At 32.2% G+C, this 25,931-nt stretch overlaps 2 protein-coding genes across 3 annotated transcripts in view; one reads left to right on the forward strand and one right to left on the reverse strand.

The window, feature by feature from the left end:
- Positions 1 to 25,931, forward strand: part of spri (sprint) — a 352,783-nt gene that overhangs the window by 18,027 nt on the left and 308,825 nt on the right. For both annotated transcript variants that reach the window (XM_065510259.1, XM_065510260.1), the window contains exon 2: positions 8,910 to 10,243. In XM_065510259.1, the coding sequence (XP_065366331.1) occupies positions 8,910 to 10,243 (1,334 nt within the window). The remainder of the gene's footprint in view (positions 1 to 8,909; positions 10,244 to 25,931) is intronic.
- On the reverse strand, positions 3,586 to 5,753 carry LOC135956544 (N-acetylgalactosaminyltransferase 4-like). Its single transcript, XM_065507076.1, has 3 exons — positions 5,204 to 5,753; positions 4,305 to 5,076; positions 3,586 to 4,248 (listed from the first exon to the last, which is right to left on the reverse strand). Exons 1-3 carry the CDS (start codon positions 5,743 to 5,745, stop codon positions 3,586 to 3,588), a joined length of 1,977 nt encoding a protein of 658 aa, XP_065363148.1. The 5' UTR covers positions 5,746 to 5,753.

The following is a 25,931-nucleotide window of genomic DNA, read 5'->3' on the forward strand; positions in this document are numbered from 1 at the left end:
GTGAAGTATTATTATATAGACACTGATAACAACATCTTATTGTTGCTGGCAAGATGCTGCAGCCGCTGCTTAAAAACCACTTTAAAGGAACTTGCAAACACTTTTGAATACTTTTTTTTTGTTGTAAATATTTTAACAAAGTTTGTGGGTTGGGTGTGTGTGTGTGTGTGTGTTTGAAAATTAAACTGTTAGTTGGTGCAACATCCAACGGCAATGATGGGTCGTTAAAGATAAAGAGTTAGTGAAATACTTGAAAATAAGCATTTTATTAGGCTGTATTTAAAAAAGAAACTTATTCACGTTTTTGTTTAATATTTTGGGGCATGATTTTGTAGTTTTTTTTGTTGCATTTAGTTTTGTTTATCAAATCTAATAAATAAACAGTTAATTCAGACGAAAATGATTGATTAAAACAAGGTCAAATGGCTTATGGTGGTGGCATAATGCATTAAAATGTGAGATTTTTTTAGTGATTGATTGTTGAAGACATGTGGAAACTTGAAAATATTTAAATACAATTAAGAAAATTTATTTTATGAGTTAAAAAACGAGGGATGCAAAGGTAATTTTGGTAATACAAATTGTAGTAGCCTTTTAAAAAAAATTTCTGAAAGAGTTCTGGAAACACTAGAACTTAAGTTTACAAAGTCTTGTAGAATGCATTCAGTGCTAGACTATAGGGATGAATAAAAAAATGTCGATCAAAATGAATGAATTTTTTATCAATAATATTTGGTATATAAAGAGTGAGCAAAAAAAACCTTATACTTGTATTAAGTTTTATAAAACTTAAACCGTTCAATATAAAAATTCACAAAAATACGTAAATTATTCAAAATTCAAGTTCATTAAAAATGAAAATATTGCCATATTATTCGGTATTTAAATATTTATCCACATTTTCCGGAAGTCCTCCAATTAAAGATGTTAAACTTAAGTGGACGAGGTGGCCCAGTCATGGCCTGGGATACCATTCATGTGTTTATTAAATCCTTTTTACCTTTCTTCAGCCGATGGACAATTGGGTGGATTTGACTCCAGTGGTACAAAATTTACATTATTGTTTGAATACCACTCAAGAGCCTTTTTTAGTAGCATGATGCAAAATCGGGCCACAAATATGATGACACTCTGTGCTGTTTTAAGAAAGGTAAAAGCCAGTTTTGTAGACACTCCGCAATATATACATATTTCTGTGTTTATCGTGTCTGATATCACAAATTATTGCCTTCTTTTGCCACAACTGCAAATGGTTTGCCACACAATAAACTTCTTGGGGAATTTTGTTTGTTTGAACATTATCTCGTCCATCAGTCATATAAAAATCTTGACCCGGAACTTGTGAAAAGTCTGATACTTAGTACATAAGCTTCATCATCCATCAGATAAAAGGTATATTTCTTTAAATAAAATTTTACCTCAGTTTATTCTTTCGTTCTTTATCTTCTAAGTTTCTGAACTAAACCCAGCATTAGCTTTGGCTCTGAATGCAAAAGAACTTTACGAGCTGCTTTTCTTATAGAAGTGTTCAGTGCTCTTTGACTTCTTTTGTCTTGCCAATATCTGTTAGACCTTTTTTCTTTTGATCCAGGTTTTCTGTGAATTCTTCCTTATACTTTTAAAACAGTGTGATGACGAACCTTCAGATTTTTTGCTATTTTGTTGAAACTCCATAATTGATTTTTTGGAAAATTTTTAAATATTTTTTCATGTACTTTTTTTCCGGCGACCATTTTCACCGAAATTACAGTTGTAAATGAATGATTTAGAAAGATAATATCTGACATATTTTTAAAAGCTAACATGATTCAGAAAATAATAACGAATTGATAAGCACTTGCCGAAGAACGTGTATTGCGTAAAAACCTACGGGTTTCGGTAACAAGTTCCCTAAATATTCGAGTTCAAGTTATTAAAATGGGTCCTACAGATAATCCAGAGGCGGCGTTAGGGAAGCTCAAAGTAGGGTACCTTCTACATGTAACATTTTTAAACACATGCCATTTTTTCCCATCCGATTTAAAAAATGCGTGTGCTAATTATCTCTTATATTTTCGAGTTATAGGCATTTGAAAATTGAAATATAAAAATGTTGCCGTACCTTGCTTTTTTAAAAATATTGAGCGTACTTTTGGACCGAATGGACTCGAATTTCTTTTGTTGGTTAGACAACTAAATTATGAATAACATATAAAAGATTTCAGAGCAATATCAATTATGGATCCAAAAATAAACAATTTCAATATAAACATTCAATAAATAGTAGATTTTTGCTGTTTTTTGGGCGAAAACTTATTTTTTATTAAAAACTAGTTGACCGCCCCTGCTTCGCCCGGTAGCATTTACTAATGTTAGTTCTTCAAGTTTCTCCAACCCACGCACACCAGCCTGTTCTTATTTATTTGCAATTAAAATATCTAAATTTGTATTGCATACTTTAGGGAGCTTTTTTATTACAGTTGACTGGACTCAAAAAAAAAAGAATTTTCGAGTTTTACCCGGAATTTTTGAATTTTTTTTCTTTACAAACCATCTCCTGAAAATTTCGAAACGAATAAAAAAAATTAGCCAAATCGCTCACGTGATGACATAACATACATGGACCATTTCAAAATTTGACCTATTTTTTTTACCAAAATTTCAACTTTGGTCTACATTCTAAAATCACAAAACTGGGTTCAGAAAATGGAAAGCAGCTTTGGAAACCCTGGTGAGTTCTCTATTTATACCCAAATTATTTTCCCAGACCGAAGGAAATGGACCGTTTGGGCTAAATTATATGAAATACCATTTTTGGAATTTTCGCTCAAATTTTTAGGAATTGCGGGATTCTCTTTGACCTTTTGACTAGTTTTTTTACACTTTGTTATTTAGAATGACAAATTTAAAAAAACTTTGAAAATTTCATTTAGTTTTGTTAATAAATAAAAAAAATTTAATAGGATTGCAAATATTAGGAACAATTTGATCCACATTTATTCCGTACTATTTTTTTTTTTGTTTAGATAAATAAATTTTTGGTATTACAAAAAAATTTCAAGTCAATATCTCAATTAGATTCAAAAATATGCCACTTTAAAACTCAGTCCCTTAAAAATATTGTACAATTTCTTCAGTTAAAAATCCTGTGTTTTAAAGAAAACGACTTTTAGGAAAATATATTGAAACTAGGGTACATAAGCATTACTATGAGGACAATATTGTGAAAATTAGATAAGCAGTTACAAAGTTATATACAATTGTATTTGAGCTTTATTATTCTTATATAAAATTTGAACTTTGAACATCAATAAAAAACAAACCAAAGCGAATTTAACCATAAATGAGGAGCCGCAGAACAAAACGTACTTTTTTGAATTTTTTTAAAAATTATTTTTTTGGTATTTTTAATATTTGGGTTGAAATCTTCTATAAAAAATCAATTTCCCAAAATTTTGAAATTTTAAAATTTGTTCTGCGGCTCCTAAAATAACCTGAGTACCAACTTTTAAGAAATTTGAATGGGTTTCGATGCCTTGTTGAAATTTTTAGTTCCCTCCCAATAATAAAACCCCACATTTTCTTTTCCATTAAACTTTATTCCAATTAAAGATCTACACCCTCATAAAACTTTTCCATTAGCTCATGATTCACTTTACCAAATTCCCATTTCATGCGAGGATTAGAATTATCACAAGCATTACCACGTACCGACATTTTGCCATTCTTTTCCACGGCCTCCAAACAATTCACACCCGCCTGACCATGAACCAGCCACTGGTGTTCCACATCATAAGCCCAAAATTGATTACCACCCATTTGATGGCAAGTCCACATCAATACTTGGACATTTGGTTTAACACTCTGGACATCTAGACAGAGAACATTGTCATGCAAACGTAACTCACGATTGGGGCTTAAGACCCAATACTGATTACTTTGTGGATGAGTTTTATTTTCAGCACAGTAGAATAGACCCACTTTACTATTACTTGCACCATTGAGGGTGTCGAGACAGTAATTGGGAAAGGCTTTACTTTGAATGGCCCCCGAAGCATAATTTTCCTTTTCTTTGGCTGGATAGTTGACTAGTAAATCGGGAGCAATTTCATCTAAATACCATTGGAATGATTTGCATTGCAAAGAGTCTCTTAAGGCTATTTGTTTAGATAAATCACCGGCATCTAAATTGTCATAAAGTGAGGGATTGCGCTCATAGAAATGGTATTTGTAGTCATCCATCCAGACCTCAGCAACACGTTTGTGATTCTAAAGGCAGAGAAAAATTAAGCATTTTTATATTCAAATTTTAAGAAAACACTTACCCTGGCCACGAAATTGTAATCCCTTGCACTGGGCCTGGTTTCCATGGGTCCACGAAATACATGACCTACCCGGGAGCAGGGCACATCAAATAACAAACCGCCGCACATCCAAATCTTAAAACTCAACTCATATTGTTCGGCTCCCCAAATATCCAAACCCTCATCATAGCCACCCAGCTGCCAGAAGAAGTCCCGATTTATGGCAAATAAACCACCCATCATAATGGGATTCGGATAAGGTTCTGTTTCATCAGCTGAAAATTCAGGCAACTGAGGCATTAACTTATAAATCATGTTCCAATCAAAAGCTCCTCTTAAAGCAGTCTTAACTGCTTCCGTATAGGCAAATGTGGAATGACTTATGACATCCACTATGGGAGAGGTGGCTATTTTGGGGTTGAGTGCAATTGGTTGCAGCAAAGGAGGCAACCAATTGTAGCCACATTCTATGTGAGAATCAAAGAACACCAAAACATCACTAGTGGCTTCGCGGGCCCCAGCCAAACGGGCTCCAATAAGACCCGTGCGTTCTTCTAAACGTACAATTTTCACCAAATTGCCAAAGTGTTGTGAGATAAACTGCTCGAGTTCTTCTTTCAAGTATTCACGATCACTGCAATCATCTACGATGACTATTTCTTTTAATAAGTCAGCTGGAGAACGTCTGACGATGCTGTAGAGCGTACGCAACAACACGGAAAAGTATTCATTGTAAAATGGTATGACTACGCTGACGGTGGGTAATTGGGCCAAATATGATTTTGATAAGCAGCTGTATGATAAGAAGAAAATGGTAAAACATTCAATGTTCAAACAAGTAGGTATCTGATAGATAGCAATGTGAAAGTCTAGCTAAAAATTTAGTTTTAAATAGCAAATGAATCTGCCTTCTGCCTTACCTCTCATCCCTAACATCCGCCACCGAACGATTAACCGAAATATAATCCGATAGCAAGCCATTGAAACCATTCTCCATAGACACCTTCTTTTCCATTTCTCTTAACGAATCATTGCTCAAATACGCCGGTGTACCTTGTTCTCCCAAACCAACACGTTGCAAGTCCCCCATCATCGCTTCAAAATCTTCCCAATCTCTAAATGGTCCTTCGGCTTTGGGCAACTCAAAATAAGTTTTATTTATTTGTAGCTTGTTTTCCTCGCGCATGCGATTCAAATCCAAATGTGTCCAATTTTTAGGTATTGGAAATCTTTTGGGATGAGGCTGTGGTGGTTTTGGCGGGCGATCTGTTGCCGCCTTGAAAGCATTTATAGTTGGTTCTGTTATATTGTCACCATTTGGATCTAAATGCTCTTCCCCGGTCAATGCTGGTTTTCTCAAATCCATTACTAAAACCCCAGTTAAAGCCACAAATAATGCTCCCAAAGCATAAAATATCGGTTTATGAGATGGACGTTTGGCCACGCGTCTTTTCATTTTCATTTATTTTTTTTTTAATATTATTCGGTATTTCTTAGGTTGTTTCAACAGAGACGTGTACTTTAAGACTGTTATGTTAAATTTTTTTAGTTTAATTGTATACATAACTATTGTTTTATTTTTGATTCTTTTTTTTGTTAATAATTTGTAATTATTTTAAAAGCATTTTGTTGTGTGTTTTAAGTGTATATTTATCTTTTTCTCTAAAATATTGTTCTAAAAAACAATGACGTCTTTATTGATTGATAACATGCTAGATACAATTATGTTAGACACTTGCATTGACATCATTTTCTTTATGATTTTGATACTGATAATAAATATAAGAGAATTCATTTCAATACTGAAATGTTGCAGGCACAGATTCGTTGTGAAAACCTAATACTGAGGCTTAATCAACAAAAATGTGCAATGTCAAATTACTTGATTTCAATTTATATATTTCTGGGTCATTTGACAATAGTTTGTTTGAGTCAATTGTTTACTTTATATATCGCATGTAATCGACAGAGTAGACACTTTAAACTTTTATTGTGATGCACTTTAGAAAGTAGATATTTTATCGACCTGAAGTAATCTTTTGGAGAGTCATTTGTCAGTAAGTGTCCAAAAAAAAGACCGTCGAAGCCCGTCCAATGACTACATACATCATTTAAAGAAACTTCTGGGGAATATCTTTATAAAAAAATTTTAGCCGCCAGCACCTGCCGAAATACTTTTTTTTTAATTTTTTATTTATTATTGATTTTTATATATTTAGACCCTTCTGTAACTTGAAATATAGTAAATACAGTTCCTTTTAAAAACTTAGTTTCAGAAACACATGAAAACGTATTTTTTTTATTAATGTTTTTTATATGTATGTATATCTAGACCCTACTTTAAAAAAAGTTTATATAGATCTTTTAAATTTTTTTTTGGAATCGGAGATACCAATTCTATATAAAAAGAGCGCCAAATAATTTTGTCCACCTAGATTTTGATTTGAAATCACAGTGCGAACGTTTATCGGCAAATGATTACTTCAAACGAATCAGTTGCATTCGGTACACGTTCTATGTGATGGTCTGGTCAGATTTCAGTAGCTCATAATATATAGGACCCTTTTGCTTCCACCAAATACAGAGCATTGCCTTAGCGCCATGGATATTTGACATTGGGGCTTCACGTACGATCCATTATTTATCGCAAATAATGATTCGCTGCAAAAATTGTTTTCTTTTATAGCGTTCAAACATCATTTCGGACAAAATAGTCTTTCAAGGTCTCTCGTCTTCAATTCGTATGGTACCCAATTTCCCTGCTGCTCGCAAACACTTTGAAATTGTTGCTGGAGTAGCTCCCAAAGATTTTGGAAGCTCTTCATGAAGTAATACCTCCAATTCTTGGTCTTCAAACTTTTTTGGCCGGTCTGGGCGATCTTTGTCTTCCGTGTCAAAATCAGCACTTTGATACCGATGGAGCATATTCACCATAAGTTTTGAAGACCAACCGGTGTGCTTCAGCCGCACTTTTGTTCAAATGGAAGAAGTGAAGCAAAACTTCCCACATATGACGCTTTTTGGATACAAAATTTTAAATTTTCGAAGCAAAAAAAAACTATTTGAATCCCCACTTTGAGATTTCTTAAAAAAAATTTGGGAATTTTCCTTTGGTCGATAATTTTAGTTTCTCTGCAAAATTTTTATTTTTTAAAGATTCTCAAATTTCAATAATGAAATTTCCACTTTGAAATTAATAGTTTAACCCCCATTTTCTCAATATCTGGTTATCGTTTTTCGTAACGATAAACCTCCAATTAAAATTTTTTTGTATGAGAACTGTCAGTTTATCGTCACGATAAAAAATAACCAGAGATTGAGAAAATGGTGGTAAGTGTAAATATTAATATCCCTGAAACATAATTTTTTATTTTCCTTTAGACGATAGTTTTAAATTTTACTGTAAATATTTCCCAATAACATTTTTGGAATTAAATAAAACAATATTTTTATTGTGCTTTTATCGTTAGTTTTGAACATAGAGAAATACACATAGAACGGAAACTAGAAAAAAAAGAATTACTCAAAACAATCACGCATACGCGTGTTGTTTTTTTTATTTTGTTACATAGTTTTTTTTTAATAAAACATTCTCACCAATTAGGTTTTTGTCAAGTGAGTTAGGTCTTTTACAGCAGAGTTTCCGATCTATGTATATTTATTTATGGTTTTAAATTCCATGTATCGTTTTAAAGATTCTTAAATATCAATATTAAAATCCCCTTTTACTTAATTTAATTTAAAATTTAATTAAAAACGAATCAGTTGAGATCCCGACATTTTAAGAATTTAATAAAAAAAAATAATTTTTATTTTCCTTTAACCAAGCATTTTAAATTTTATTGAAAAGTTTTCAAGATTACCAAACTTCAATATTCAATATTTGGGATTTTGTAAAAATTTTAAGGAATTTCCTTAAAGAAAAAACTGAAATTTCTTCGTTAATTGAAATCCCTATTTTGGGATTTCGTATAACATTTTAGGAATTCCGTGAAATCATATTTGTTTTATTTTCCTTTAATCAATACTTTATATGTAATTTCATTTTAATATTTATGCTTTTAAAGATTCCCAAACTTCAATATTGAAATCCCCACTTTAAGATTTTTTTAAAATTTTTTTAGAAATTGTCTTAAAAAACCTTAAATTTATTATTTTCGCCCATAATTTTGCATTTTTCTGAAAAAATTATGGTTTTAAAGAATCCCAAACTTTAATACTGAAATCCCCACTTTGGGATATTATAAAAATTTTAAGGAATTTCTTTACAAAATATAAAATTTGTGCTTTTATTCAATAATTTTAAATTTCACTTAAAAATTAATGGACTTTTAAGATTCCCAAATTCCAATATTGAAATCCCCACTTTGGGATTTTGTAAAAATTTTAAGGAATTTCATTAAAAATATAAAATTTGTTTGAAATGCTGAAATTTTTTAGTTTCCAAGAATGAAATCTTTCTAATTTCCAAAACAAAAATTTTCCCCAGTAACGAATTTTGAAAAACTTTTGTATAATTTTAATGATAACTTTAAAACATTTTTTCATTCATAAAATTTTTGTTTATTAAACGTGAATTAAAAGTCAACATTTTTCATTATCATTTTTCATTTGTTTTCATTACAGCTTTTAAGCTCTTTGGCAACTGATTTGGATATTATGCTAAATGACCTAAGGTCATCGCCGAGTTCACGTCTGAGTTCAAACTCACACCATTTGCATACACGTTCCACAGCCGGCTATACGCCATTTTCATTAAATATTGGCAACAGCAGCAGTAGCAGTCACAATACAACAACAAATCAAAGCAACAGCTATTTGCAAAATGCTGCAATACATAATAGTGCCACCAGTAATTATCCAGGGAGCAATGAACAAAAAATCAATAGAGATGAATTTGGAGGCAGTGAATGCAGCAGCAATGATTACAACGACTACAATGAGTATCGAACAAATCACAGGCAACTGCAACAGCAGGAGACACAACAGCAACAACAGCAGCTAAACAAAGATAATCAAACATCAGCATCATTATTAGTGACAGTGAAACAAGAAAAACTTAATCAAACTTTAAGTGCAAATTGTAATCAACAGCAACAACATTTCAATCAAAATCTAACAGACAATGGCAACTATAACAAGTGCCGGCAGCAGCAACAGCAACAACAACACAGATATAGTGATAGTAACAATAACAACAATAATGGTGTTGCCAGCACAAGTGTGGGGAAAAATAATACAACAACCGGAAGCCTTGCCAATAGCACGGATATAACAGCAACAACAACAAAAGCAACTACAACTAGTTGTACACCATCCTCGTCGTCGTCATCTTCTTCATTCCAGGGATTTTCAACAGATGTTACTCGCATTTCCAAACTACCATTGTATACGTATCAGCACAAACAATTGCAACAACCACAAACGTTGCACATCAAGTTGCTGCAACAACAACAGGCCACAAAAGCAATAGCCTCACAAATCACCACCACAACGTCGGTGGCGGCCTCAACGATGACGGTGACTACGCCAGATATACAACAAAATGTGGTCAATAAACGCACTACTACTGGCAAGATGAATGATGGTAACAGCTACAATAACTATGGCAAGAACAACAGCGGCTGTGGCAAGAAAAAAATTAATTGTGGAAATGCCACATCTAAAGCCGCATGCACTAGAACCACCACAACAAATCCATTAACGACCACTTCATCTTCATCTCTAGATTTTAGAATAAAATCAATAACATCATCATCAACATCCTCAGCAATATCAACAGCGGCTTCGACAGCCGCAACTGGTAATTCAACTCATATTTATAAAATCAATTCATCATCATCAGCCAGCAGCAGCAGCAACAGAAATACCAGTAGTAATACAACATGGTTGCAATCATCGTCAGCCTTAGCGTCATCATCATCAGCAGCCGCGGCTGCTTCATCATCAAGTTTTCTCAGGTGAGTAACAGAGCCTCAGCATTAATTGTATGTGTGTTTGATTTTTGTTTGTCATCATCCTCCTGTAATCGAGGCACATTGGCCATAATTTTTATGCTGCACATGCAATCATTGCATGAATGTTGATTGCAACAAATAGTTGAATTGATTTTGTGTTGTCTTTCCCGTAGTTGCAATTCATATCTAGTAATTGGGTTAATTTCATGCGCATCATTTCTTGGCACTTTTATCAATAATTATATGATGTTTGTTGATTCACTCATTCATTCACTCACTCACTCAGCCAGTCTATTTTAAATTGCTGCTGCTGTAGACTTTAGAAAATTGTCATTAAAGTGCCGTAACGTATAATTTGCAATATGTCGGTTGTAGTTTTTATAATTTACTTTCTTAACTTGTGGCAGCAACACCCGTAGTTTCAGTTAGTTTTGTTTTGTTTTTTGCTCTATGTGAGAAACATTTAACAAAATATTACACTTGACATAGAATTAAACGTATGTTGCAGCCAGAATTTTAATGTTGATCACAGTTACTAAATGCTTCTTTTAGATTTTGTGCAATAATGTCTTAAATTAAAGTTAATGGAGTTTGATTTTATGTTGTGATAAGTTAAAAAAATTAATTGTTAAATATACCCAACAAATATCTGGTAAAGAGGTGACATTACTGATTAACATACTTTTCAATATCTGCCACATACCAACTCTATTACTTAGAGATATTTTAGTAATGACTGCTTTATAATCGGATTTATAAATAATTGTACAATAAAAATTTATTCAAATTTTTGCATTTGTTAGCAATGACTTTTTTCCATCTTTCTGGCAACATATGGATTCCGAACCAAATTAACTGCTCATCTCTTGAGGCCAAGAACGAATCAAGCCAATATCGGATACTCTATTTCAAAGTGAAGCGTATCCAAGAGAGCGGCTTCTGCATCGATCGAAAGAAATATTAGTTGGCCGGCGCACGGTCTGGACTACAAACCGGGTGAAGCAAAACTTCCCACCAGTTCATTATAAAAACTTTTTAATAGGTATCGCAACATGTGACCGAGTGTTGTCATGATGGAGTATTACAGTTTCATGTCTGGCCGCATATTCTGGGTGTTTTTCGGCCTCTGCTCGCTTCAAAAGAATCTGTTCAATTCGGTACAGGTTCCCTGTTATGATCTGGCCAGATTTCAGCAGCTCATAATATAGATAGGTACCTTTTACAGCCACCAAATGCAGAGCATTTCCTTAGCGCCATAGATATTTGGCTTTGGTGTCGATTCGGCTAGTTGGCCGGTCTTCTCATAAGATCTATTACGCTTCGTATTATCATAATCGATCAATTTTTCATCGCCAGTACTGATTCTGTGCAAAAACAAATTATCTTTTATAGCGTTCAAGAATCATTTCGTATATCGACTTTCAGGTCTCTCAGCTTCAATTGGTACCGAATTTCCCTGCTTTTGGATGAATCCTGCTGCTTGCAAACGTTTTGAAATTGCTGCTTGCAATGATTTTGCAAGCTCTTGTTGAGTTTTACAACAATATTCCTAGAGTAATGCCTCCAATTCTTGACATTCACACTTTGTTGGCTGGTATGGGCAATCTTTGACTTCCGTGTCAAAATCACTACTTCTGAACCGCGCAAAGCATGTCCCGCACGTTGAAACCGATGGAACACATTCACCATAAACTTCGGTAAGCAATCGTTTTGCTTCGACGGCACTCTTTATACCCTACACCACCATAGTGGGAGTATCTACACAAATTTCGCTCCAAATAAGTTTTATATATACGGAATTTAAGTCACCTAATTTAATGATGATCGGTCCATAATTAGTCATAGCTCCCATATAAGGCCCTCTTCCAAGAATCACTTTATCGAGCATAAATCTCTTAAACTAAAAATTCTACAGAAATAACTTTCATATAGAAATAAATCACACGACCTGATATAATGGCGATCAGTCCATAATAATTCATAGCTCCCACATCATTCACAATCATTCAAATAAATTATTGAAATTTTGAAAGTAAAATGTTTTTGCGCATTATCTTAGTGTAGGGTTAAATTAAAGATGTAAAGCAAAACTTCCCGCATATGACGCTTTGTTGGTACAAAATTCGACTTTTTCGAAGCAAAAAAAAAAAACTTAAAAACCACGTTCAAAAGATACGCCATATATATTTTTGAGGGACCGACCACTAGCCCCCATTTCAACTACTGACCCATGTAAATACTAGAGTATCCAAACCGAAAACCGGCCAACCGGTTTTTTCGTCTTTGTAAAATCGACCTGTTTAAACCAATTTTTGTACCGGTTTTAATGAAATACTATTTTTGAAAAACTTTGATACCATTTTAAAAAATATTGTTTTATTTTATAGAATATTATAGCATTTGACAATATTTCGTAAAAGATATAAAATAACTGCATATAGATGAAGCCTTAAGAATCAAAAATGTTAAATTTCCAACGATTTAGTGCACAATTCCTAACATATTTTTTATTTATAAATAAATCTAAGTAAACCTTTTTCATATTGAATAAAAATTTAATATAACCCGGTTTTTTTAAGACAAAAACCGAAAACGTTTAACAGGTTTTTTAAAAGACAAAAATCAAAACCGATTTTTTCAAAACACACACTTTTTCGGTTAAACCGGAAACCGGTTTTTTGGACACTCTAGTAAATACAAATCAATTCAAAATCTCCTCAGCAAGATACCACTTCACTATGGTACATCCAATCGTATACGAGCGATCAAATTATTTCCAAAATAAAATGTTTCTAAAACACTGTGGGATTTAAATACAAAATGTCATATTTGTTATCTGGATCACATCTGTCGGTATAGCATTAGCTCTGAAGTCGAATATTTTAACTTAATAGTTGGTAAAATCATTAGATAAAACTTTGCCATTTCAACAAAAATAAATTAAAAAGTCTTTAAAGCAAAACCCGCTAATAGGGGAGTCAGACGGCATGTATTGCTTGTGTATTGGGACATGTATTCGATACATATAGAATTCCATGTGTATGTCAAAATTCACGTTATACTTACGATTCATAATTCCCATGTTCAAACGTACATATGTAATTGCATGTGACATAACCTCTATTACTTTATATGTTTGTTGTTTTTAACAATATATTTATTTAAAACATTTTTAAATCACAATATATATATTTAATGCAATGAAATTTATTTTGTTATGATTTTTCGTTACTCTTTTTTGTTTTTTTTTTTATTTTGTACTCACACAGTGTTGTATTTCAAAATACACACGAAAATAGAACATGCTCTAATTGCCAAAAATGTCACGAGTAATACACATGTATTTTACATACACAAAGTTTCATATGGATCACATGGTTGTATATGTTTACATATGGAAAAATGTCCCAATACATGGCACAAAACACTAGCAATACATGCCGTCTGACCCCCTTTAATCAAGAGACTGACAGAAATGGAACTTTTGGGTTATTGAAAAGCGATAAATTGGCAACGCTGGATATTGATGTGGGTGGATGTCAACAAATGGGAAACTGCTCCATTTTTGTGTACCCTCTAGTTTCGGTGATCACAATTGTCACCTAGATCGTGTGATTTAATACCACTAGAATTCTTTTTATGGGCTTATTTGAAGTCAAAGGTCTATGCCAACAAGCTCATAACTACTCGTGCATTGAAGGACTAAATTCAGGGTCGCTTCAACAGAATTGAAAGTATGTGTCAGTGAGGCCATGTAGGACATTTGACTGGTGTGTTATTCCATACATAACCCTATACTCTGTACTTTATAGCGGTATTCACAATGTAGAGTACTTGGCCTAGTAAAAAAGCAGAAGAGCTATTTATTGACAAACATTTCTGTTTCTAATGTATTTTGTTTTTAGTTTTTTGATATTGTGCTCTTTTACTACATTACCAGGCCAAGTACTCTACAATTGTGAATACCGCTTATGATTTAAAATATAAATAACAATTATAGAAAAAGATTGTTTTTATTTAATTAAAATCATGCGTAAATTTTGGGACACCCTTTTGCTATGAAGTTTAATATGACCATCATATGATGTATTTGCCTTTAAAATGAAAAATTTCCTTCCTATTAATTAAGTCTGACCCCAAAACGAATTTTGCCAAAACAATTAATCTATTCTCTGGTCAATATTATCTTTAAAAAACAAACAATACAAATCAAGAATCAATTCATTTCATTTAAAAAAACATATTTCTCTATTTACAATTTCTTTTATAATATAGGAATTATAAAAAACGTCTATTTTATTTATTTGGAAACAAAAGAATTTAGTACAATCTAAAATAACATTTCGTATTTTTGTAATTAATGTTTGTTATACCATGACCCACGGCCTCTCATTCTTGGTTTAACAATGTTGACACAACATGAACTTTTTAAATAAACTTTTGTTTCAAATAAAACATAAAAAAATGACAATTCCTTACTTTTTTTATAAAATTGGCAAAGGATAGATATGTAGGATGTGTGAGTGTATTTTTCTACATTTTTAAAAATGTATAACCACAGAATTCAATCAATAAACCACGTTTTCAACTGAACAATTCATTTGAGTTGTTTTTCTCAAATTTTATTGTCTCTTTATGAGTATTTACTATGTATGTATAACTGTGTGTGTGTCTGTTGAATTTCTAATACAAACACATGTTTAATGTTCAAATATCCTGGTTTTTTGGCGAGACTTTTACCTTGTTTTACCAGCAGCTCTCGGACATACATGCAGACAGGCATAAAGATACCCGAAACACACATGACCAACAAGTAATTGATGCTGACCCCAACAACCACAGCAACATCATCATTTTGTAACTCTTCATTTACTCTATGCTCCACCTCCTCCTACTCTAACTTATGTGGCTGTACTCTGCTGTAATTTGGCCATGAACCTGTAGTTTTCTAAATGTTTTTTTTTTTTGGAAACATGTTCAATTGGAAAAATGTTTACATGTATCTCACCTTCTAAACAGCAGGACTTTTAACCATATTTTTGTATCTTTATCTGTGTATTTAGTTATTTGAGTTTATGTGTGTGATGTTTTTTTTTTTTAAACATGTCTGCTGTATAGTTTTCTTCTAGAAAAAAAAAAAACTGTTCATAAAAAATTCATTTCAAACTACAAGTAATAAAACACTTCCTTTATAGCATTTTGGGTGGGGTTGGTAGGAAAGGAGCCGAAAATAAAAAAAGTGTGGTTTAACACGGAACTTAAATTAAGAAATAGTTATTGTATACATAGATAAGAAAGTTAAAAAGAATTTAAAGAAAATTTGGAAGGTTTTCCTGAAGAAACTTAATTAAGAAAGCTATCAATAATGTTTTTAAATGACAACTAAGCTTTTGGTATTATTTCATATTTGTACAAATCTTTTATATAAAAGAAGTAGTGAATTCTACCAACTGGAAAGTTGGTCTTGAACGTATTAATATTGTAGTAAAGTCCACTTGGCACCAGTGAGTATGACGACAAAATAATCGGCCTGTGACTCTACGACTAAACAATTCGTAACTCTTTTCGAAAAGAAAATGTTTCGAATTTGTATGCTTCATATATTGTCATTGAAATAATTACACAATAGCTCTCCTGAACTCCAGTCTACTATGGGCTCTGGTTTTGAGACACATAATGGTGGGTTCTGGCACCAATAGGGAAACAGAGTTTCATTGAGTAACATTAAATCCTTTTAACAACTGCCTGTCAGTCAGAAATCTCTGATATTAAACCTGTTGCTAACTAGTCTAATATTTTGATATATGAAAATCATCGGATAACAGGGCAATAGAAGATGTTTTTTCCATATCTAGCTTAAAAATTATAAAATTTGTTTAAGCAACATTACATTACATTCATTAATGGTACATTTTCTGTTTGTGCCGACCACTGGTCTAATGTGCAACGACTAATCTAGAGGCTGTCAGAATAGGAAAGAGGAGGAGATGTAGTAAATCAGTTTTATCCATGTCCCATATTTTCATTTCGCGTCCATTAAAAATTGTGCTTTCATCATTGGACTGTACTTCATTGATAACGAGGCTGATCAAACACTGTAAATTGTGCTCGATATCCCGACATGATAACAGAGTTCTTTCTGCCCAAATTGGATGATATTGATGAGGTGGACATGGGGTGTCAAAGAGATCGTGCTACAAGTCATAATATCTTTAAACAATTCAATCACTGCATGAGACATATCCTGGTCGTAAACTCTTTCGTATCGATGATCACAATTGGACTCCAAGATTGTGATTTAACATCTTTGGATTTCTTTGTATTGGGATATTTGAAGTCAAAAGTCTATGCGAACAAGTCCACAACCACGTGTAGATTGAAGCAGAAAACTCAATGTTACATCAACGAAATTTATGCAGAAAGATCATAAACAATTTCGAAAAATGAAAGCGTATGAGGCAGCAGAGTTGTGTAGGCCCTTTGACCAATGTGCTTCTTGGAACAGCACTCAGGGGAGACCCTTACTCATGCAAAGCATTGAGTTGGAACTAGGTTATGGGAGTGAAGAAAGAGAGAGTAGTGTTAGTAAATATTCGATTTTGACGAGAAAGACTTCAGCGAGAATTTTTTCCACATTTTTTTTATTTTTAGTTTTAAACGAATATAAACTGCGAAGATACATCCGGAGTCTTTGAGAATTGAACCGACAACTCCCAGATTGATATTCCAGCATACAATTGTCTAGACTATCAGGGCACATACGGACAGTACGACTAAAGAAAGAATTTTGTTTTACGGTCCACTGGCCAATTGACCACAAAATAATGAGTTCTTAATGAAAAAAGTATATTATGTAAAAATCTGCGGGTATCAGGAACAAGTCCCCTAATTACATCAGAACACATTCCATTCTCGTGCCGTTAGAACAGTAAAACGCAACTCATACTGTAACTGTTCTCTGCTTGAATGTTTCTTTCGGCACTTTAAAATGTATTGAGGGTCTAATTGAACAATAATTATTACATCCATGAATAAAGATAAAGCGATATGATCTGTCGTTCGTTTTTGTGTCAACATGCTACATTGAGTCTTTCGAGCATTGGAAGCGATTCTATTTGTACAATCCATTCAGGGATTGTCCCGATTAAGGGAATCATTCATGTTTAGTCTCATTGCCTCAATCTTCGACAGGCTTGGTCTTAGGGTGGCCCGATAGACTAGACCGTAGTATGCTGGACTGTCAATCTGGGGGTTGCGGGTTCGATTCTGCAGATAAGCAAAACGCTTCGCAGTTTGTGTTTGTTTTTAAAAAAAAACTGAATGAATATGTACACAGACAAGCAGATTCGTGATAGCAACCGAATGATTCTACCTTAGTGACCGAATTTTACAGTTGCGACTACAAAATTTTAGAAGGGACAACAAAAGATTGGTTGCTTCAACCGAAATTCTTCTTTATCAACTGATTTTTTGTTGATAGAACTGAATCATTCGATTGGTTGCGAATCGTTCGATTGGTGTGATCTCTGGGAAAGATCGATATAAATCTAGAGAAGTTATTGCCGTCACCAAAAGTAATAATTTTTAATAAAAGAGCACCACCATATCACACCCTATCGAACGCCTAGGAAATATGTAGAACTACCACTTTTCTTTTGCCAAAATAGTTAATGGAACAACACCATCTTCTTATAGGAATGCTAGCTAGTCTCCCACAGAGAGATACCCACACTGGCGGTCGTCAAGAAAATTGTTGGACTCCAAATATTTAATAAGCTGTTAGTTTATCATACTCTTCATAACTATGAAAAGTGCACAACAAATTGCTATTGAGCGGTAATTTTCAGGTAATTCTCCAGTTACATTAGCAACCTTCCCACATACTGGAAATTCGCCGGCACTACATAAAGTTTTGAAAAGGTTAACTATTGGACGAGCCAGCGTCGAAGATCACTGATTCAAGGCCATCACAGGTATCGTCTGGCCCAGGAGACTTATTTACGTTAAAATGCGAGATTATTATTGCTATAAAACATCCTTTTTCTATTTTCTATTAAAATTTAAAACTAAACAAACTAAATCTCACTCCAAAACAAATCCTTCACCACATTTCAAAATACATTTACTTAGACTTCAAGAACTTAAACCTTTTTGGAAATCATGTAGGATTTAAAATAATTATCACGAGGATACAAAACTAACATAAAGTTATTACACAAAGCAGACTTACTTCAAACTACTATTACTTCTAGTAACTAAATAAATGAGGTTTAAGTCTCAAGCTTTAACCAAAAACCACCATCTTAACATTCAACTAATTTTGTATATTTGCGCCAACAAATAAATTAATTAGATAGATTTTAGATGATGATTATATTAGAGATGATGATTATGAGTAGGTATGTAAAAGATAATGATGATGATGTTATAATAAAAATAATGACAACAATGTCGACGACAACCACAAGCCAAACAACACCTGTAGAAATCCTAATTAATCCTGGGGCAAAAGCACTTTGTGTTAATAATGAAAACAACAAGAGCAACGGTAAGGACTCATATACTTTTTGGTTATTTTTTGTAAATAATACAAAAAATACAAAAGCGTAGACAAGGCAAGGATTACAACTAATGACAGTCATAATGTTGAGCAGGATAATAGGAAAAAGCAAGAGTGTTTGCACTACTTGGCAATAAGGAATTATCAATACCCCTTCTATTTTACAACTATATTGACAGAAAGTTTCTAAAGAACCCCTTTTGGATACTGTACCCCATTAAATAGATAGTTACAGATCAATAAAATATAAATCATAATGTGCTCCCTAAAGTGGTGAACCTCCTTCAAGAGTTCGAACTTTATATTATGGTGAAATCGTATCAGTATTTAGTTCTTTTCCATACTAGCCCCCATATTCATAAATCATTTATAAATTTATCAAATGATTATAAAACAAAATTTTGTATGGAACTTTTGTTTTCTAAAAGTTAGATATATTTTTTTCATGTAAAGTTTAACAATTACATTTGCCTTTAGTGCCTTAATGTAGGGTATTAACAATACCAGCAAACAAACTTCACCACATACTCATGCTCCTGAACTGAATGAAAAATTAAGCAACTTGAGATAAACTAATTTTCAAAATGATCCAGTCAAACATAACTGTAACATACTCCCACAAATATAGAATAAATACTATATTCACAACAACAAATTGTAACCTCCCTAGCTTAAGTTAAAACCCCAAACTCTTTAAATCAACAGCAAAAACAGGCAGAAACCCTTTTTAACCCCCATGAAATACCAAAAGTGAAAGAAACAAGAAAAGTTCTTAATTTTTTTTAATGCGACCTTCAGAACAATATAAATATTAATTTTGTAATGGTGTTTGTACAGTAGTAGAGTAATAAATACACACCACCACAACCCAACCATAGAAAAAATTTTACACTTATGTATGTGTATGTATATGAGGAATGGGATCATTTAAATTAGTATGAGAATTTTTCACTTGTTAGGAAAATTGCCAAAATATTTTGGACATTAAATTTCACATATATGTATCAGAGAAACATTCGAGAGGACCCACTTGAGGGGTCGGTGGAAGCGGTGTAAAGTAGGACACCGCAGACAAAACTTTTTAAACCCTTGTTTATTTTCAGAGTTTCGTCCAAAGATTTTTATATATTTATAGAGACCATGATTAGGACTTGAAAAAGAGAAACAGCTATTTATCTCTTATAGTCACCAGGTTTTATCACAATTTCGGACCGTTTGAATAAATGTGTTTCCTTTTACACAACAAATAAAAAGGTTACAAAGCAATATCTTTTACCATTCCAAAAATCATCGATTTTAAAAAACTGTTACTAGTCTTTGCTTCCTATAAATAAGTCTATTATAATGTTTTTATATATTTTTTAAGGCATCTCAACAGGGATAGTTTTAACACAGAAAATACCTAAAATAGATTAATAGGGGTTTTTCTGGGTCCTTCCGAATTTAACCTGTTTTATATTGAACTTTTGAATTTAGTCTATGTGTTCCAAAATCTCAAAGCTAGGATTCCAAATCGGACAACAGTTTAAATTCTTTATGGCTTAAATTTTATAAATTGCGATAATTGGAATGTTTTATTTGTTTTACCAAAATTTGATATCTGCTTCAACATTTACATTTGTAAATGTTTGTCGGCATAACAAATTTCTTTGGGATATGTTAACGAACAACATTTTTATTGAATACGAGTTTGGATCAATAAGTCCTCGTCTATATTAATATCCGGGCTCTTAACTGAAAGGGCAGCACTGCTCCTGTCAACAGCAATCTTGTCAGTTGACTCCTGTCAAAATTTAAACAATCTGCGTCATTTACATAGTTTGAGTGTCACGGTCATTGATAGCAGTCTATCTCGTGACTTGAGGAGAAATTGGAAAAACATTTATTTCATGTGCTCTTTAAGCATTATTTTTACGGATTTTTTTTCATAATTATTTAAAATTTGAATTCCCTATTATATTCTCAATAAACCCCAATGACATGATCAAAAAATTCTGAAATTTGTTTAACAAAATTTTTAAAAATTTGAAAATGGAGTTTTGAAACTGCAATCAATTAGGTTAACGGTATCCTACGAAGACAAAAACTCATATACAAGTAAATATGGATATATTTTAAGTTAAAAATCCATTTTTTCCCCTTGTAAATGCATCTCAAAACTTCAGAAGGCTTGCCTTAACCCCAACGTGCCTTAACCCCAACCGATTTACCTAAAATTTTTTCAGGATGATTTTTTTACTAATGTTCACCAAACTGAGGGGTGAGAATGGCCGAAATCCAGCATTCGTTTATTAAGGGCCACCCTAGTACTCACATATGTAATGAGTACCCATTTGTGAATTATTCTAGGAAATGCTCCCTCTTCCGCCCTATTCTTCGGATTAGTGACTATTCCTTGTTTCCAAACCTGAAGAAATGTCTCGGCGGAAAAAGATTTGACTCCATGACTCGATAACCTCGACAAATCTTATTTTTTGGAAGAGATACAAAAATTGGACAAAGCGCATAGAACTCAAGGTAGACTATGTTGAAGAATAAAAAAAATTTTATCCAAAAACTTGTGTTTCGTATTTATTAATTTACTCCGAATACCACTAAAATTAAATCATTCCGATTACATGGAAAAATATTCAAATCAATATTTTGTACTAGTCCAAAAATAGCTCACTATAAAGTTGAGTATTACAGAAATTTTTAATTCGATAAATTTTTTGTTAAAAACCCATATACAAATCATTCTACCTGGAATAAATAAATGCAAATGTACAATAGTTTATTAGTTTTTTAAATATTTTATTGCAGAGTTTAATCCAAAAATGTGTCCAATTTTTAATAGGGATCCTTCACAGGTCCTTTAAAATAAAACATATTTTATGTTGAAATTTCGGATTTTTACTATTTGTAAAAATGTTGTCAAGCTATTGATCGGGAAAATTTGTGTTTGGAGAAGTAATTAAATTATTTAAATGTAGAATACTGTGAAATTACAAAATACTTATTCCAATGAAAAGTTTTTGTATAAAAGTGTTTTGTATAACAGTATTTTCTATAGAAAATTTAGTGCAAATTATCTATATAACAGTATATTCTATAGAAATTTGACTGTATAACAGCTGTTTCTATACAAATTTGTCTGTATAAAAGTTTTTTCTATCAAAAATATTCTGCATATCAGTTGTATAACAGTATTTTCTATAGAAACTTATCTGTATAACAGTATTTTCTATAGAAAATTGTCCGTATAAAAGTCCTTTCTATAGAAAATTGTATGCATAAAAGTTTTTTTTTATCAGAAATGTTCTGCATACACTACCATAGTGGGGAGGGTATTATGCGTTTGTGCAGATGTTTGTAACGCCCAAAAATATTAGTCTAACACCCACCTTAAAGTATACCGATCGACTTAGAATCACTTTCTGAGTCGATTAAACGATGTCCGTCTTGTTTGCTGGCTGGCTGGCTGTCCATGTAAACCTTTTGCGCAGAGTTCACGTCGCCATTTTGAAGATATTTCGATAAAGTTTGGTACATATTATTTTTTCGGCCCAAGGACCAAGCCTATTGAAACTGCTGAAATCAGTCCATTATTGAACTTTATCGGTCACAAATGTTAATTTATAAATGTATCTCCACAAATTGCGCTCCAAATAAGTTTTATATATACAACATTCATGTCACCAAATTTTGTTACGATCGGTCCATAATTAGTCATAGCTCACAAATAGACCCGCTTGCGAAAATCACTTTAACGTGCATAAATCGCTTAAAAATATTGATATACACATAAAATTCAACATAGTTAACTTTAATATAGACATAAATCACACGACCTAATTTCATGGTGATGGGTCCATAATTAGTCATAGCCCCCATATAAGGCCCACTTCCGAAAATCACTCAAAAATATAAATTATTGAAATTTTAAAAGAAAAATGTTTTTGCTCTTTTACTTAGTGTAGGGTATTAACTTTCTTACTTGTTTTTTATAGAAATTTGTCTGTATAACTGTATTTTTCATAGAAAATGTTTTGTATAACAGTATTTTCTATAGAAATGTTTCTATATATTCTCTATAGATAATGTTATGTTCTGTATAACAGTAGCTTCTATAGTAAATTGTATGTATAACAGTATTTTCTATACAAAATGATCTGTATAAAAATATTTCTTACAGAAAATTGTCTACAAAAAAGTTTTATCTATCAAAAAAGTTCTTCATAACAGTTGTATAAAAGAATTTTCTATAGAAAATTATCTGTATAACAGTATTTTTTATAGAACATTTTCTGTATAAAAGTCTTTTCTATAGAAAATTGTCTTTATAAAATTATTTCTATCAAAACATTTTCTGCTTAACAGTTTTTGCTATCAAATATTTTCTGTATAACTGTTTTTTCTATCAAGAAGTTTATGTATAATAGATGCTTTCTTTGCGCTCTGTTTTGCCATAACTCAGTCCTTACAGCTGTGTGCGAGTTCGAAAGAGTATCATATACCCGCAACATTTTACAAATGATGATGGTGAAAGGCTTCTTTGTAAATAAGTTGAATGTGTTAGGAAAATTTGTATATGGCGCCATTTATTAATGTCACGCAATATATTGTATATATGTAGTTGCTGTTGTTGTTGGTTTTACAGTTTTTTTTTGTTGCTTTTTGGTGAAGAACTTTAACACTCAACACTTCAACTGTTCATATAAGCGTCCGTTTCGGGTTGATATACTAACAAACCAAGCAGTAGTCGTACGTCGGATAATAAAATATAGGCTGACAGTATTTCATTAGACATGGCTTTCATACTAAAAAAACAGACAGACAGAAAGAAAGACGGACATACCAACATATGAAACAACATGTAAAACTCTAACTTTTTGTCTGTCTGTCTCTATACGTTTTACATTTGTCACGTTTGTCACTTTTCCTACTACTATTTTTTTGGGAAAATTTATGAGTATCACCAGCTAAATTTAATGCGTCAACTTGACGCTACCCAACGAGTGAAAAGAAAAATAACCGAAACTAAATTATAAACAAAATAAGCAAAAATATGTTTATTTTGTATATTGTATGTTTTTTTGGCATTAAGTAATCTTATAATTTACATGTTAAACAATGTATGTATAATTTGGGGTATATAACACCATCATGCATGTCAGCCTAAGTGTGGGTTTGCTTCATATAATTTTGTCTAGTTTGTCTTGGATCAAATGACATGATTATATCAACAATATCAACAACATATGGAGGGAATGATGAAAATATTTCTGTTTAACAAGCAGCCAATATAATTAGCCTTAATCTATGATGATGGGGTGAGAGAGAGTTCCATAAAGAAAACTTTGCTTAAGCAACAGGAAACGGAAATAAAGCTTTAAATCTTTATTTGTAAACGAAGAAACATCAAGTGATTAGTTCAGTTATATTGTCATATATTCTTTTGTACAAGTATTTCCTTGAGAATTATAAGTAATTTTGATTTTAACTTAAATTTCTTAAACAACGACACATACTTGTTCAATAACTTTGAAACATTTTCTAAAGAAAAGTTTAAAACTGAATATGTAAATTAAATTAAATTCTTTGTTGAAGAGTTAGATTGTTTCAATATAATGAATTTGTTTTGTCAGTAACTCTCCCAGTAAAAATGTTTGTTACCAAGTAATGCATTAAACACATTCAAGACAACGGGCTACACGACTACACGAACACAAATTCAGCTGGCTTCAGTTGTAGACGTGTGGCAACTACTGAATTATTTTAAGACAGCTACAAAGTAAACAGCTGATTTATAATTCAGTTGTGCCACGTTAATAAAAAAAAATAACCATACAAAATTCCAAAGTAATTAAGATTCAAACAATTATTTTGATTCCATTTATTTCATTATGGTTATCAGAAACTTCTCTTAATTAATTAAAAAAAAATATATATTTTTAAGCACTAATTTGATTTACATTTTTATTATATTAGCAACACTATTTCTGTTTTGTAGTTGACAAAAATAGAAATTAGCCTAATTCAGCTACATCGGCATGAGTAGTCGTCAAAATATATATATAATATATATAAATGTGTGTATTTTATTTTTGACAGATTGAAGTTGGTAGCCTGCTGTCTTGAATGTGTTTAATGCATAATGGATTAAAATGCACTGACTCTTCAGTACCTAAAAATTAGCATTTTATGTCTTTATTTTATCCCTATCAATAGACGCAACTACGTACGAGGACAATTAATGACTTAAATAAGCCATTACTTGTATGCCCTTTAAATAACTAGTTACATTAATAACTCATTGATAGTATGGAATTACAGATGTCGTTATGAGTAAAAACGGAGAGTTGGCTTAATTAAGATACAGAAAAGCTATATCGAAATACAATACGACGGGCTACTGGTATAAAGCTGCCTTCTTATTCGTAAAATATTTTTAACTAAATGAGAATTATATTGAGTTTTGCAATATTGCAGTCTGATTACAATTGGAACCCGACTGTCAGCATACCACAGCAAAAGAGAGCGCGACTGTCAAAATGTAGTTTGATTATAAAAAATACACAAAAACGTTAATTAATTTTTAAAAATATATCCCTAAATTTCAATTATTTTGAGAATTCTGAATTTTATATGTGTTTGGAAAATGCATCCTTTATGCAAGGACGATTTTCGGTTTTGATGAGTACCGGATTTCTAGATAAAAACTTTAAAATCTACAATTCATTAGCTACAATTCCCACTCTTCTATTAAATAATATGAATTTTGAACCTACTAAGGGGGTCAAAAAGTCCGTGCCTTTTTGAGTGAAACACACGTTTTGGATAAAAAATTATTTTGTTTTTCAACATGGTCTCCTTTGTCCGAAGTTTCTCCAAAAAATAAGATTTGTCGAGGTCATCAAAATAGGTAATTTTTATGAGAAGGTTTCATCGTTGGAGTCAAGCCACTTTCCGCCGAAACTTTTTTGCAGGTTTGGACACAAGAAATATCGGGAACAATCGGGGCCAAATCCAGATAATATGACTGCCGCATTTGCTCACGATTGTGAGCAAATGCGGCAGTCATATTGCGGAAAGCTTTCTCATACCGTAGTGATCATTCAAAATTGAAACCACTTAGACATGATTTTTTTT

Source organism: Calliphora vicina, chromosome 4 (genome assembly GCF_958450345.1).
Source record: "Calliphora vicina chromosome 4, idCalVici1.1, whole genome shotgun sequence".
Lineage (NCBI taxonomy): Eukaryota > Metazoa > Arthropoda > Insecta > Diptera > Calliphoridae > Calliphora > Calliphora vicina.

Coding starts and splice junctions, on each gene's coding strand:
- LOC135956544 (XM_065507076.1), bottom strand. CDS start 5,745: ATGAAAATGAAAAGACGCGTGGCCAAACGTCCATCTCATAAACCGATA. Junction 5,077..5,203: donor GCGGATGTTAGGGATGAGAG/GTAAGGCAGAAG, acceptor CTTATCATACAG/CTGCTTATCAAAATCATATT. Junction 4,249..4,304: donor ATTACAATTTCGTGGCCAGG/GTAAGTGTTTTC, acceptor CTCTGCCTTTAG/AATCACAAACGTGTTGCTGA.